The 13,022-nt window shown below is 41.1% G+C and overlaps 2 protein-coding genes across 4 annotated transcripts in view; one reads left to right on the forward strand and one right to left on the reverse strand.

Moving 5' to 3' along the window:
* The window catches only part of nkain4 (sodium/potassium transporting ATPase interacting 4), a 53,067-nt gene extending 52,159 nt beyond the window's left edge, over positions 1-908 (reverse strand). Inside the window, exon 1 of the mRNA XM_031745516.2 lies at positions 603-908. Within this exon, the coding sequence (XP_031601376.1) occupies positions 603-656 (54 nt within the window). The 5' untranslated portion in view covers positions 657-908. The remainder of the gene's footprint in view (positions 1-602) is intronic.
* A 4,082-nt stretch (positions 909-4,990) lies between these two features.
* Positions 4,991-13,022, forward strand: part of LOC116324764 — a 42,955-nt gene continuing 34,923 nt past the window's right edge. For 2 of the 3 annotated variants that reach the window (XM_039604946.1, XM_039604948.1), the window contains exon 1: positions 4,991-5,381. The gene's annotated coding sequence lies outside the window, so the exon portion shown is untranslated. The remainder of the gene's footprint in view (positions 5,382-13,022) is intronic. The other variant, XM_031745490.2, reaches the window with a different exon arrangement.

The following is a 13,022-nucleotide window of genomic DNA, read 5'->3' on the forward strand; positions in this document are numbered from 1 at the left end:
TCACAAACTGACATATTAGCCAATGTTTTACATGAGAACTATACTACACAAATGTGAAATACATTAAGTGGCTATATGAACACTTAAGTGACACCCCAAACAAAGATAGGTGAATGATGGTTAGTGCAGGTGGAAGATGGGACTCAATTATAATATTGTGATTAGTATAAATTTACTCTGTCATATCTCTGTACAGCTGCTTAAGGCTTCTGGTGCTCAGAGAGGTTGAGTTCTTTAGACCAACAACACCACATGTTGTCTGTCACAACTCATGTCAACACAACACTTCTTCACTAAAACACAAAACTTAGAAATCCACGATTATTCCCAGAACTACTATGTTTAAACAAACTGGATTCAGTAGACATGACGAATGAAGATTTGTTTTAAGTAGGACCCTTGTTGCCTAGTTAAAGTTAAAAAAAAAAAATTATTTAACATGTCCTCATCAGTTTTCAGCATCCTCCAACAGAAGCCGTGCTTCTGCCCATTTAAAAACAGACACTGAATTGGAAAGTAATTCCTTTGTCAAACACGCAGTGGCTTCCTCGTAGAATACAACTTCTAACAGCTAAAAAGTGCAGAAGTGTGGAACAACTCACCAGCTGTAAAGTGCAAATAAAGATGAGAGTGCATCGTCCGCTGCAGCAGCCCATTGTGTCAGCGGTGAAAACACGGTGACTCTGGGAGGGGGAAAAAGAAAAAGAAAAAGTCAGAGGAGCTCTCGGTGTGCCGGCAGGACTCAGTGTTGATCCAGGCACCGGCGTCCCATTCTCCTCTTCCACCCCGGTCTCTTTTACTTGAGCCCAAAACACGATAGACGAGAGTCGCTCCGGATGCTCTGGATCTGTTTGTTTGCCTCTGCTCCAGCCGCTCGGCCGCACTTGAGGTGACTGACTGGGAGGGTGGTTGCGAGCCGGTGTGTAAAAAAAAAAAAGAAAAAGGAGGAGGGGGTGGGAGGTGGTCGCGGTGGTGGGGTAGTAAAACCGGGGCTGAGACAGGGCTGACTGAGGGCGTCAACTGATTTCTGACCGTGGCAGTCGATAAATTTCGGGCTTTATAAGTCGAAATATTTTAACACAGGTTAGTTTATTATCGTGGCGAATAAAACTCTGTCTCTGATGGACTAATTAAAAAGAAATGAGCCAATTAGATTTGCAGAAATGGAGATTAATCTCATTTGGGCAGTGGAAATTGTCAAGAAGTGCACTTGTGTTTGTTAGAATTTCGTATTAATTGTGAATTAATGACGCTAGAGAAACTCGGACGTATATTAGAGCGTGAGGACGGATACCGGGTTACACTGCTGCTATCTGTGAGGCTGCAGTTAGTGGAGAACTGGCGCCATCTCGTGGTTGTATGTCGACACACACCCTGGCAAGTTTCAACAAAGACCTACATCACACAAAACATAATTTTCTACAATTTGCGTCATGGCGTCTCTTTTCATATTTAATAAACCGTCGTATTGGTGCTCTTGACAACTTCTTCACTAATAATTAAACCTATTTAAGCTCCTGTGTGTTCCCTAAATCTTAGGGGTTCAGTTTAAAGATGTTTTTAATTCTGTGATGTAATTAGCTTAGTTTATTTACGCACAACTTCGAGTCTGTTTTCACTTTACGTGCATCTTTTGCCCCCCTCGTTCTCCAAAACCCTCTTGCCCTGCTTCCCCAGACCTTTTGTGTGAATCTCCACTTGCCTTTTAGGCAACCAGTGGTCGGTATAATTTATAAGACAGTGGATCTTAGCATCAAGTCTCTCAGTCTACCTCTCCCTCTGCAGGAGCGCACGAAGGCAGGTCCCACCTCTCCCCTCACTAGCTTCTTAAATCTTTTACGCGTCTGCAGGCTCTGAGTGAGGGAACACTTCACATCTCATTTCATCACACACTCCCGCGCTCTTTCCCTACTGCTAGTACTGCTCCTCTCCTCTCTCCTCTTCCGTGCGCCGCCCTGCCCTCTTGCGTCCAGCCGGCCCAGGAGGAGCTCCTCCCCCCCATCGCCAAAAATAACCTCAGGGTATTTGAGGAAGCCGACGAGCAGGCACGAATCAGGCATGGAAAAAAGAAAAGAAAGAAAAGAAAAGAAAAACTGAAAAGCTGAAGAGCTGAAGCCCGAGTAAACATTCTGGCAATCCACCCGCCCGTGTTTCCCAATAGAGTGATGACTTACAGTTTGCGTACGCTCCGGTACTTTTATTTCAGAGAGATAAGCAATGGCGCATCGTGTTACATAACCTCAGCAGGTGAGCATTTACTACATGTTGTACAGCTGGACTATGAATTACTTTTTATTGAACATTTGTGACGATGGGAGTAAATAATTAAAATCAAATTACTAAAATATGAAAATATTTTTGTGCCAATGTATTTAAGACTGTCAGCCTTATATGTTTTTCCCCAAATCACACCACCTTCATCAGCAGTCATGGTGTGCTCGCTTATGTACTCAAGATCCACCTGGTTCCTGTAAACTAACAGCTAGAAGTTATTCAAATAAATTATAGAAGAATGACAGTCATGTCAGTTAATGCTCAAAAGGTTAAGGGGACCTGAGTTAGAGCCAGGAAATACTGTTCAAGCTTAAAATTCAAGTGATGCTGTTTTTGTTTTTTTGGTTTGTTTGGTTTTTTTTGGGGGGGGTTACTATCACATTTTTATGCCAAATTCTAAATATTATTTATCTTTTCATATTTCATTGAATAAAGGTGTTTTCTTGGTTGCATGTGAGTGATTGCTCTGTTTGCCTGTAACAGATGGCATGTTTCACTGTTACACATCAAGCCTGTAAGTGCAAGACATACGTGAATCTTATTTATTCCTAGGCCGCATTTCTCATGAGAACACGGCTTCTGAATGTGTGCCATAAATCTGTGCTTGTGTGTATTTGGGTTGCTGGTTGGGTGGGAGAGAGTGAGACAGAGAGGCAAGCACGAGGCTGAAATAAGGTCACTGTTAAAGTTCTGTTAGAAGCCTTGATGGAGGTTCTCCTTGTGTTCTCATTTTGCCTGACACCTCCTATATTCACAGTCTGCATAATGTGTGTGTGTGTGTGTGTGAGTGGGTGTGTATCTAGAGTACTTCTTTCATGAAAAGTGTGGCCCTCCGGGGCTGCTGTTCTCCATGAAGACACTAATGTGAAGAGACAGGAGAGCCAGTGGTGCACTGCTCTGAGGGGACCTGCATTGTGGAGGAGACCCAAGAGTCTGGCCCACAGTGGACAACAATAGGAAAAGATCTCAAAAGGACAAGGCCTGTCTGTCTTTGAAAAAGCGTCTTAGCCTGTCGCTTTTACTTCTCTTTCTTCTCTTTCTCTCCCTCTTTTCTCCTCACTGATTCTCTTCTCACACGTTTTTGGCGCTCAAACACACCAGTGAGGATTTTGTCCTGCAGCACTCAACAGAAGTCTCTTTCACTTTTATCAAAGGGCCAATTCATCATTTCTGAGACATGAGAGCAAAAGAAATTGAATCCATATACTTACAGCAGCCTGAAAGACTTGATTTCCCCCAAATTATTGTTCTTGCAACAGTAGTTTGCTCACACCAAAGGTTCGCAAATGATGTTATTATTCAGGCAGAAATGAATATGTCAGCTAGGGGGGGTTAACAAAACAACACCGGATATTTTTGCAGTGGCGCAACTGAAATGCATTACAACCTACCTTTAAATCAAAAGCAAAATGAGCTGCTCCCTTCAGCTCTGTGGGACATTTGTCAACACGAACTAGCTTACACAGCTTCAAATTACAGCCACCGCCGGCTTTCCAACACGCATATGAATGTTTTCTTTATTTAGGCCTATGCTCATAAAAGTTTAACGTTATACAGTGCATGTGACGATGGGGGCGCAGTCCCATCTGATCTTTTTCCTTTTCTTTGTTTGCCATTAAAAAAAAGTTCAGAACTCGATAAACAAGGAATACAGAGGCTACTATAAGGAACATGTCAATAATACTTCGGAAAGGAAATATTTCTCCTCAGGATAATTTTTGAGAAGTCGGTGTTACTCTAACTGCGGTCGCTTGGAGGCACTCTCTGTGAGGTCAGTCTTAATTGAATGGGTGCCTTCACAGGTGCGTCAATAGAGATTGAAGCCGGAAAAGAGGGGAAGAGGAACCCCTTCAAAATAAGAGTAATATATTTCATGCTGGTTAGACTTCAGGGGAAAGCACAAAGTTTTCCTAACCAGAGAAGAAATAAACTGGAGTTTATACTAAATCAACAGCAGATACTGCTAGAGAGATATATCAGCCCCACAATCAACTCAGACCACTTTAAGACAAGAAAAGATGAAGAAGGAACTAACAAGACATTATAAGAAGAAAAACATGCAAAATCCCCAGATCACCATGTCAAATCTTGTCCTTAATTTGTAACTACTAATGACTTTTGGCCAAGGTTGAGCCTATACAGGCCTCTCTGTTGTGTGGTATTAAAAACAACTGTTCCTTAGTACAGGCATTAATTCTACATTAATATTTATTAATGATCTGATATAAGAAACACAGTGTTTGTGGCATTTTAAAAGGACAACAGCACTACAGGCATACTTTCCTTCACTATTTTCTTCCTAAATTTTTTTCTTTTTACTATATTTTATTGCCACTTCAAACGTGGGATTCATGTTTTTGGTATTCGCTGTTGCAAACCTAACACGTAGCTGGGAATGGTTTTAAATAATATTTTATATACAAATAAAAGCATCGTTTACTTTGCTTTTTACTTGAATATGTCGGATATTAGCTTTGATCAATGTTCATAAATGTCAACTTTATTCTTTTAAATATTCGAAATAAACCTGTCTAATTTTATTTATTTATTTATTTTGCGAGATGAAATCAAATTTAATCTACTATCTTTTTGGTGATCTCTAATTCACTATTAATGGGATTCTTCTTGTTTCCTTTTCCCAAAACTATAGATATAGTGTTTTATTTTGAAGTGCGGTAACGGGAAGTAAGCGTGCCATCACGTGTGTTTGACGCTATTTTCAGTCACATGGTGCTGCCCAACAGAGGGCTGCTGATGGAGCCAGATGAAAAAGACAGGAGGCGAGCCCCTCCGGTTGCGCGTCAGCATCCCCTCAAATAGGAATCCGCTTCTGTCACTTCTGCCCTGCACACCGAGAGACGGACGACAGCAACCCCGAAACAACACCTGAAGGAGAATTTTATTTGGCATGCAACGGGTTTGATTTTCTTCGTTGTATTTTTTTTTTTTCTTTTGTAATGCCAAAGAAGAAGAGTAAAGGGAGGCTGTGAGGAGGCTGGAGCCTTGCAAAGAATGATAGTGAGGATCAAGGCGCGCTGTCCCAGGAGAACTCATCTGAAAAGCTGGCCGTGAGAGACCGGGATGCTCCTCTAAGGCACCGGGGGCGAGTGAGTACGACGCATCTGGTCTCCGTCGTTTTCATTTTTGCTTCCACTTTGGCGACATCTGGGCAGTTTTGGAGTGTCCCTCCTTACCTCTGAATTATGCCGTAGCCACTACTCGATCCCACCTGTCTGATCAATGATTCACGGGCGTCTTTGTAAAGCGCGCATAACCGCGTCTTCACCGACGTGTGAAAGTTGCCCTGCTCATTTGGAAATGGTGCACTTTCAGCGGCAACTTAATGCACGCAGGCGTCAGGGGTTTGATCTCGTGCGGGTGATTGGGAGGTCGATCGTGCCCCTTTAAAGTTTTGATTAGCGGGGACGTGTTGCACACTGCGGCCACAGCGTCGGTGTTAGGCTAATTAATAAAGCCTTTGTGAGGGGCTCTCCTATCAAAGGCACTTATCATTAATCCACTGATGGCCCGGAGGGCGTGGGTTGCTGTACGTGATGTTAAGAGAAAGGCACCAGTCCTGCTCACACGCTCGGGTTGATTAATTATGGACTCAGAACTGATGAACTCGCTGACTATTAAGTGCCGAGGAGATGCAGGCTTGTCAAAAAGAACCAGTGGCTTTTCAGATCAGCTTAAAGTTGGATTATCACAATTCAGTCGTGGCATTTGGGCTCTTTGTTTCTTCTTCTTTTTACTCAAAATACAGGTTCGGGCACCAAGACACGTGGTGTGTTAAATATAGGCTCGCCAGTTAGAAATGACATCATTTCATAACATCTGATTCACTCAGTAACCTGTAATAAGAGTGAAATCCTTGCTGTGCTGCTAAATGTGTGGGTGTGAGCAGAACTTCTGCAGCAGGCTCAGTGCATGTAGATGAATGAATCGCACTTAACTATGCAATAAGGGTTCCCATCTCCTGTGTGTGTGTGTGTGTGTGTGTGTGTGTGTGTGTGTGTGTGTGTGTGTGTGTGTGTGTATTTCACCTCATTACACCCATTGTGTTGACTTAAGCAGGAGGGTCACCCCTGAGGCCCGTTCTCCTGCCTTATTGAGGAGTGATGCCCTGAATTTCACCATGCTCGCCCTGATTACAGACGAGGGAGAGGCTTTTCAGCTTACGTGTTAAATTCACGGCCTGTTATTTCGACTGAAGCATCATGCATGAGTGTGACGTATATTTCCTGCCACAGATATGTCAGTGCATTACACAATCACCACAATGAAGAAGTACCCCCCTCACTACAAGTGCTTTGTTTTTGAGAGGTGCTTAACTCTTGCACGTAATAGATTTCCAATTTGGTATGGAGCTCCGGCTTTGGTCCGAGTCTTCAGCAATTATATTTTGCAGCCTGCCCACGCATGCTTTGTACAGGAGCCCCACTATTCTTGGTTGTTCTACAAACTGACCAAAAAAAACCCCTCTCTCCCTTACAGCCCGTGTGCTGCATTTCTCCTGAGGCATTTTCAATATTCTCCCTGTGTATGTATTAAACATCAAGCTTGTCGAACTGCGAGCGCGGGGCCGAGCACTTTAAGGCAGAGTCAGCCTTCTGTTGAGGGTGACAGAACAGTCAGATGGCCCCCACAGGGCAGAGAACAATTCCTGCTGCTGATGCACCCAAGGCGACAGGACTGGAGCGCTCTTTCCTCCTCCCTTTTCTTTCATCCAACCTACATCCCATCATCCCTTCCCACCTTCATCTCAGAGAAATGGGAAAAAAAATGAAAAAGGGGAAAAAAAAGAGTCTCACTGGTTCTCTTGCACACCTGCACCACGGCGTCTCTTCTCTTTCCGTTTTCCTTGCGCTTCGACATATGAAACATTTACACCCTCCTTTATAAACACACATGCAGACGTGTGCCTCAGGACTAATATTTATGAGTGGCTGCTTAGGTCGTAAATCAGACCTGTTCTCACACACAGCACAGCTATACTTCACATATAATACCCACAATCATGTTTTTTAGCATTTTGTCATAATTACATATGCTGCTGTTCACCACAACACACATATTTATTTATTTATTTGCAGTCAAATGCATCTGTTCTGTTATAAAGTCTCATTTTTATGAGTGTTAAACTGTGTTTGAGTAGAATTTATGTCATAAAGATGATTATGTAAAGGACTGTATTATATTCAGAGGTGTTTAAAAAAGTACAAACACTTCTCACTATCATCCACCGCATCTTTATCAGCTGCTGTCAACAGTCTCTCAATACTACAAACTTAAAATGTTATAGAAGAATTGAACTGCACTGCTTTATGTCATATATATGCAGTCAGTGTGTCATAAAGGTAGTATTAGTCACTCGTATATATTTGCTCATAAAGTCAGGCTGTTGGTCACACTGTGAGATCAGTCTGATTTGTTGCACAAGCATGACCTTAAACTCACTAAACGCTCACGTAACTGCTAGCCAGCTGGGTAAATTAGCATGCTTAGAAAAGAGATACTGTAAGGCTGTACTGGAAGAAAAAAATCATCTTTGTATAAATGTTGCTATTCTTGGTGAACAACTTGAACTTTGTGAATTTTTAAGTTCTTCTGTGGTTGGATTTAAATCCTCTCTGAAACGTAAAGATAGCCGGAAGACACGATTTCTTTCCAAAAAGGCTGCGAGCCAATCAGAAACTGAGAATCTCAACAGCTTCTCTGTTCAGAGAAACTACCCCCTGTTTCAAATAAATGCTCTGCACACTGACACAGATGTAAAGTGCCTATTCACTGTCATTTTTCTTCTTCTCGCACAATCGTACTGACTCATAATATTCATGCAAACAATTATACAACAGTTATAGTCTTTCATTTATAGTCTTCCCCACACACTGATGTGTGCCTACATGCTAGCTTTTAGCAGATATCCTTCTGATCCCACTCACAGTATCATGCTCTCTTTTAAAAATGCATTTTTAAAAATCATGCAAACTACCATTCAGTTATGTATACATTATAAAAGGAGGGATATGTTGGCATGACTTTAAGTAAGAATGATAATGTTTAGAAGAAAAGCCACACAAATCTTCCTTTTTTTAAATATATTTGAACCAAGTGCAATTTTCATGTCCAATTTCAACTTCTCTCTTTTGTGGTTTGTTTGTGTTTTTTCTGTAAGTGTGATTTGCCAATGCTAACTTTTGTCAGTTCTGATTTTCTTTAAAAGAACTACAACTGACAGCATACAGAATCATTTTTTCATAAGAAACAAAGGTGAAGGTGATTTAAGTGTCTCATTAGGTTAGTTGTTAGGAACATGGTGGTGGTGTTCCTCTGCAATTTACTTTAGTGAAATTTGTGTCCTCCTCACTCACAGTGAAGAATTTGCTAACAGCCACACACTGGCGACATGTTGGTGTATGGCTGTGAGTGTGCCGGTGACCGTTGTGTGCATGTTGCACATCCATGAAATGGGTTGACTCATAATCTGACAAATGTGAGACTGACGCTAAGAACGCTGATTACACTGATCCCAAATCCAACAACTGCTAACTTGATTAGCTAACTAATGTTAGCTCTGTGTCAACTCTGTTCTTCAAACTGCAGCACTACTGACTCATCCAGATTCAAAATACATTGCACTCTCTGAAGTGATTCGTGAAACCAACATTTTGCAGTTGCAAACTGTGCTTGTAGCAATGGAACAACACAACTGACTTTACAAAGCAGATTACTTTTTGGGTTACGAGTTGCCGTTACAGAGTTTTCCCATCAGGATTCTTTATTATTATTATTTTTTCTTTTTTTGTCTTTCCGTTATAATCTCTCTGACAGAGACCCTCGGCAGCACGTAGTTGTTGAGAGCTTTGAAAATGTAAGTCATTGTCAGTGGCTTTTGGTTTGCTTGTTAAACGTGATGGTAACTTTACAGATCACAGCGTTAATGGTCCATGAATCCTCAAAGTGTGCATGTGCATACACATGCAAGCATGTCAGCTGTGTGCCTAATAGCTCAGGGATCGAGGGGCTGTAGATTGGCCAGTCAGCCAGACAGATGTGCCCTAGCCTTGACTTGTAGTGCAGGGCTTCAAACTGGCCTGCCACCCAGCATTAGTGCCACGGATCTGTTACCAAAGGCCACCAAAAGTTACTCTCAGCATAAAATGCTCTAAATTATTAATTCTGTTGTATAAGGCAATAAATGGCATTGCAGTGGCCAAGGAATACATGTTCTTTATTTCTGTGTCATTCAAGGATAACATATTCAATAAATACATATAATGTGCATTCTAACAAATTTATATCAGATAAAATTACCATACCACAGATCAATACAGTGACTGCACGGCACTTCTCTTACAATTCCCTTAGCCTAATTAAAAAACAAAACAAAAACAGTTTTGTTAGGCTTTCATCATTTTCACCATATTTTCCATTAAAAAAACCTCGGAAATGGTTACCACGGCTCATCCCCTGAGTCATCACTTGACGCAATTAACTAACAATTATGCAGGATCCTCCCGACTAATTGTCGAGTGCATGGAAAGTTTAGTGTCCATTGTCTCGCTGTGCACTAAATATATTTCAGGCTTAGCGTGGCAAAAGCTTGCCATTAGAGTCTGAGCACGGTAATTCATACAGTAAGTATTGATTCATGTCTCAGCGGCACTACAGCATAATGTCCCTGAAAACAAGCGCGAACAATAAATAAAGTAAAGAAAAGGCAGTGATTTACATAGTTATGCTTTTAACTCCCCATTATGTCTATTTGTAATGCACTTATAATCCAAACGACATAAAATAATGTACTTAGAACATTTTAGCTTTACTATTACATGTAAGTAATGTACTGCAGCCTCTTCTGCTGAACCTGAGAGAACTTACTCTCCTCTTTTGAACCCTGAGCCAGCTTTTGGGCTTTATTTTATTCAGTATTACTTCTTGAAGTAAGCAAACTCATCCAGTAATTTGATGAAAAGCTGAAGAAAATGACACTACTATAGTAAAATGCTGCAGTTTTTACATGTCAGTTTATTTAGGCAGAGAAAACTGTAGCAGACACAGGAATCTTCTTGCATTAAACTTCCTATTAGCCAGTTTTAGAAAGTCTGAAACCCTTTAAGTCTCAACAGCAGACATAGTTGTCTAATTATGCTTTGAGGAAATATTCCTTCCACCTTTAGCTCATACTCAGCATTGCCACTGCATGTGATCCATTATTTCTTTGGTAGGGTTGCATGAAGGCAAACAAAAAGCACGTGTGTGTTGGTTTTTTCCCGTAGTCGCTTTTCATCACCGTTGTGGGAACCACAAGTTAACTCATAACCTAGCTCATGTTTCAATACAAACATGATAAATCACCCACAATAATCATAATGCAACCGTACAATTCTTTGATACGTGTCACGTAGCAGGACAGTTATTTACAGTAGATCGAATCTATCTGTGGAAATGAGGGAGAATAAAATAACCATAAAGGTAAGAACTGGTAATTTTGTTTGATTTATTGTATTGTGGTGTGAATGTTTTTTTTTTTAAAGTCCCATAAATATTGAATTGTAATATTGTTTAATTAATTAGCTCTCTGAGTCACTTTGTCCTGCTGTCTGTGAAATGTCCCCTGTGAGTTTCTTCGTCATCTTTCATTCGGTAAGCTCCACCACAAGAACTCATGAAGTAGTAATTCCAGAAAATTAAATTTGGGAATCCACTCAGGGCCTCTTAATGGTTTAAAAAAATTATTATTAAAATATTTGGCACTGGTGTAGACCAGACCACTGTATCACATGGAAAGAAGTGCTATATCAGATTACGTAGTTTATCACAATCCTAATCATCACCAAAGTCCTTTCTCTTCAGAGTGCCAGACGTGTGTAGGAGCCACTTTTGCCCTACTTTGTACTTGAGTCATGGGTGACTGAGCCTTTTTTTCTTGAGAAAAAGGGGGAAAAAATGATTGCATCATAAACCAGTTGCTCAGTTTGCACAATGTGAATCAACAGAATTCATAACTCTGTGATGCATTACAGGTGCAACTTGAGAAGGTGGATTTTTTTCTAGAAGATTAGCCAGATCGCTAAATGAGTCTTTGAGACTTCGAAAATTACCTAAGTAGAGGTGATTTCTGATAAGCTCTGTCTGTATTTTCAGACTTTTTTTCTTTTCTTTCTCATAATTTAGAAAATGTGGTGTGTCTAAGCATGTCCAGGGGTTGCAGAAAAATCTCGTCAGTTGTTGTGGCCAAAATTATGAGTAACCATCCAATGTCAGTAAAAAAATAAAAATAAAATAAATAGCTGCATGTGATGTCTTGCACAAATGTCCCCTTTTTGTGCGTGAACCGATTTACCATTTGTGTAGTCACAAAGTGCAAAGTGTGCAAAGTTCCTATTTTTAAATAAAAAGTGAATCTTTTTAGTTTCATTTGCCTAAGGAAATTTGACTTAGCTCGACCTTTTCCAGCACTTCCAACAGCGTTCTGCTGTCTGCAGTGTTGCTCCTCTGAATGTTCAGGGCCACACTGAAAAAGCCTTACAGCTACAGTACAACAAGTACCCTGTTTCCATGCTGATAAAAGAGGGAGGAGAGTTTTTCATTCTTAAAGTTGGAGTTTCTGACTTCTTGTGGGTGGAGAAGTGTTTATACTGTAAGTTTAATCTGCACAAACAGAGCATATCTTCTTGATCTCATTAGTGAGGATGGGATGCTCTCCTTTAGCATGCCTCTTGTTTTGTACTGCTGTAAATAACAAAAAATACTCCCTACTCTTGGTTCAAGAAAAGCATTTTCCATGATCAGATTTAGGCTGAGCTAAAGCCATCGTCTATATAGTTACAGATGTGTTTCATCAGATGTTTTACTTAAGCTTAATACTGGCATCTGTGCGAGAGACCTCTAGATTGGCTTTGGCTGCAAATAAACCACATTTGCTACCACCATCTAGCAAACATACAGGGAGTTAGTTATTGGAGACATTTTTAAGTGTTTATTGATTGCAATGAATGTCTGTTTGTGAGTGGACGTCAGCAAAAAAATGTAGAAGAGGAAACGAGCTAAAAGTTTTTTATTGTCTTTTGAGTGTAGCTATATCTTCCCATTTAATGCATTAGATTTGGTGCTATTATACCAGCCATCTGTCTCTGTACTTCCACTTATGTCGTATGCATATATGTTATATAGTTTGTTCTTACTGGCAACTCACACTCATGCATTAATTTGAATGTGAGGTGTTCCACCGCCGTAAGTCTCGTTCTGTTAGAGACGCAGACAGTGGGAGCACAGTGTGCACTGGTGGGCGAATTCACCTTTGCAACAGTAGCTGTTTATTGATTCCTCTGACAGTCACACAGGTGTTAGCGATGGAAGATCAGCCTCTGCACTCAGAGAACACGGTGACAGTGGGGCATTCATGCTGACTTCCCTGTTTATTTATTCATTAACAGGCGGTTTGCTCCTCAGCTCCGCCTCAGAGGACTATTTTCACCCGTTTCACCTCCTGAGGTTTTAGATAGCGGCACATCGGGTACCAGGTCTGTCACACATGCACACGCATGCACAGTAGCGTCAGCTTCACCCTGTGCTTACCATGAATGAGTGAGCCTGTGGGGGACAGTGAAAGCCGGAGGAAGAATGAAGGGTGGAGTCGAGGGCTCCGGGGACCATGGCAAGACAGATCCTTTATTGATTGGTTTAGTAAGAGAATCCTCAGGCTTTTAGTGGGGCTGCTTAATAAGAGTGGCTTGTGGAAA

The sequence above is a fragment of the Oreochromis aureus genome, linkage group 20 (genome assembly GCF_013358895.1).
Source record: "Oreochromis aureus strain Israel breed Guangdong linkage group 20, ZZ_aureus, whole genome shotgun sequence".
Lineage (NCBI taxonomy): Eukaryota > Metazoa > Chordata > Actinopteri > Cichliformes > Cichlidae > Oreochromis > Oreochromis aureus.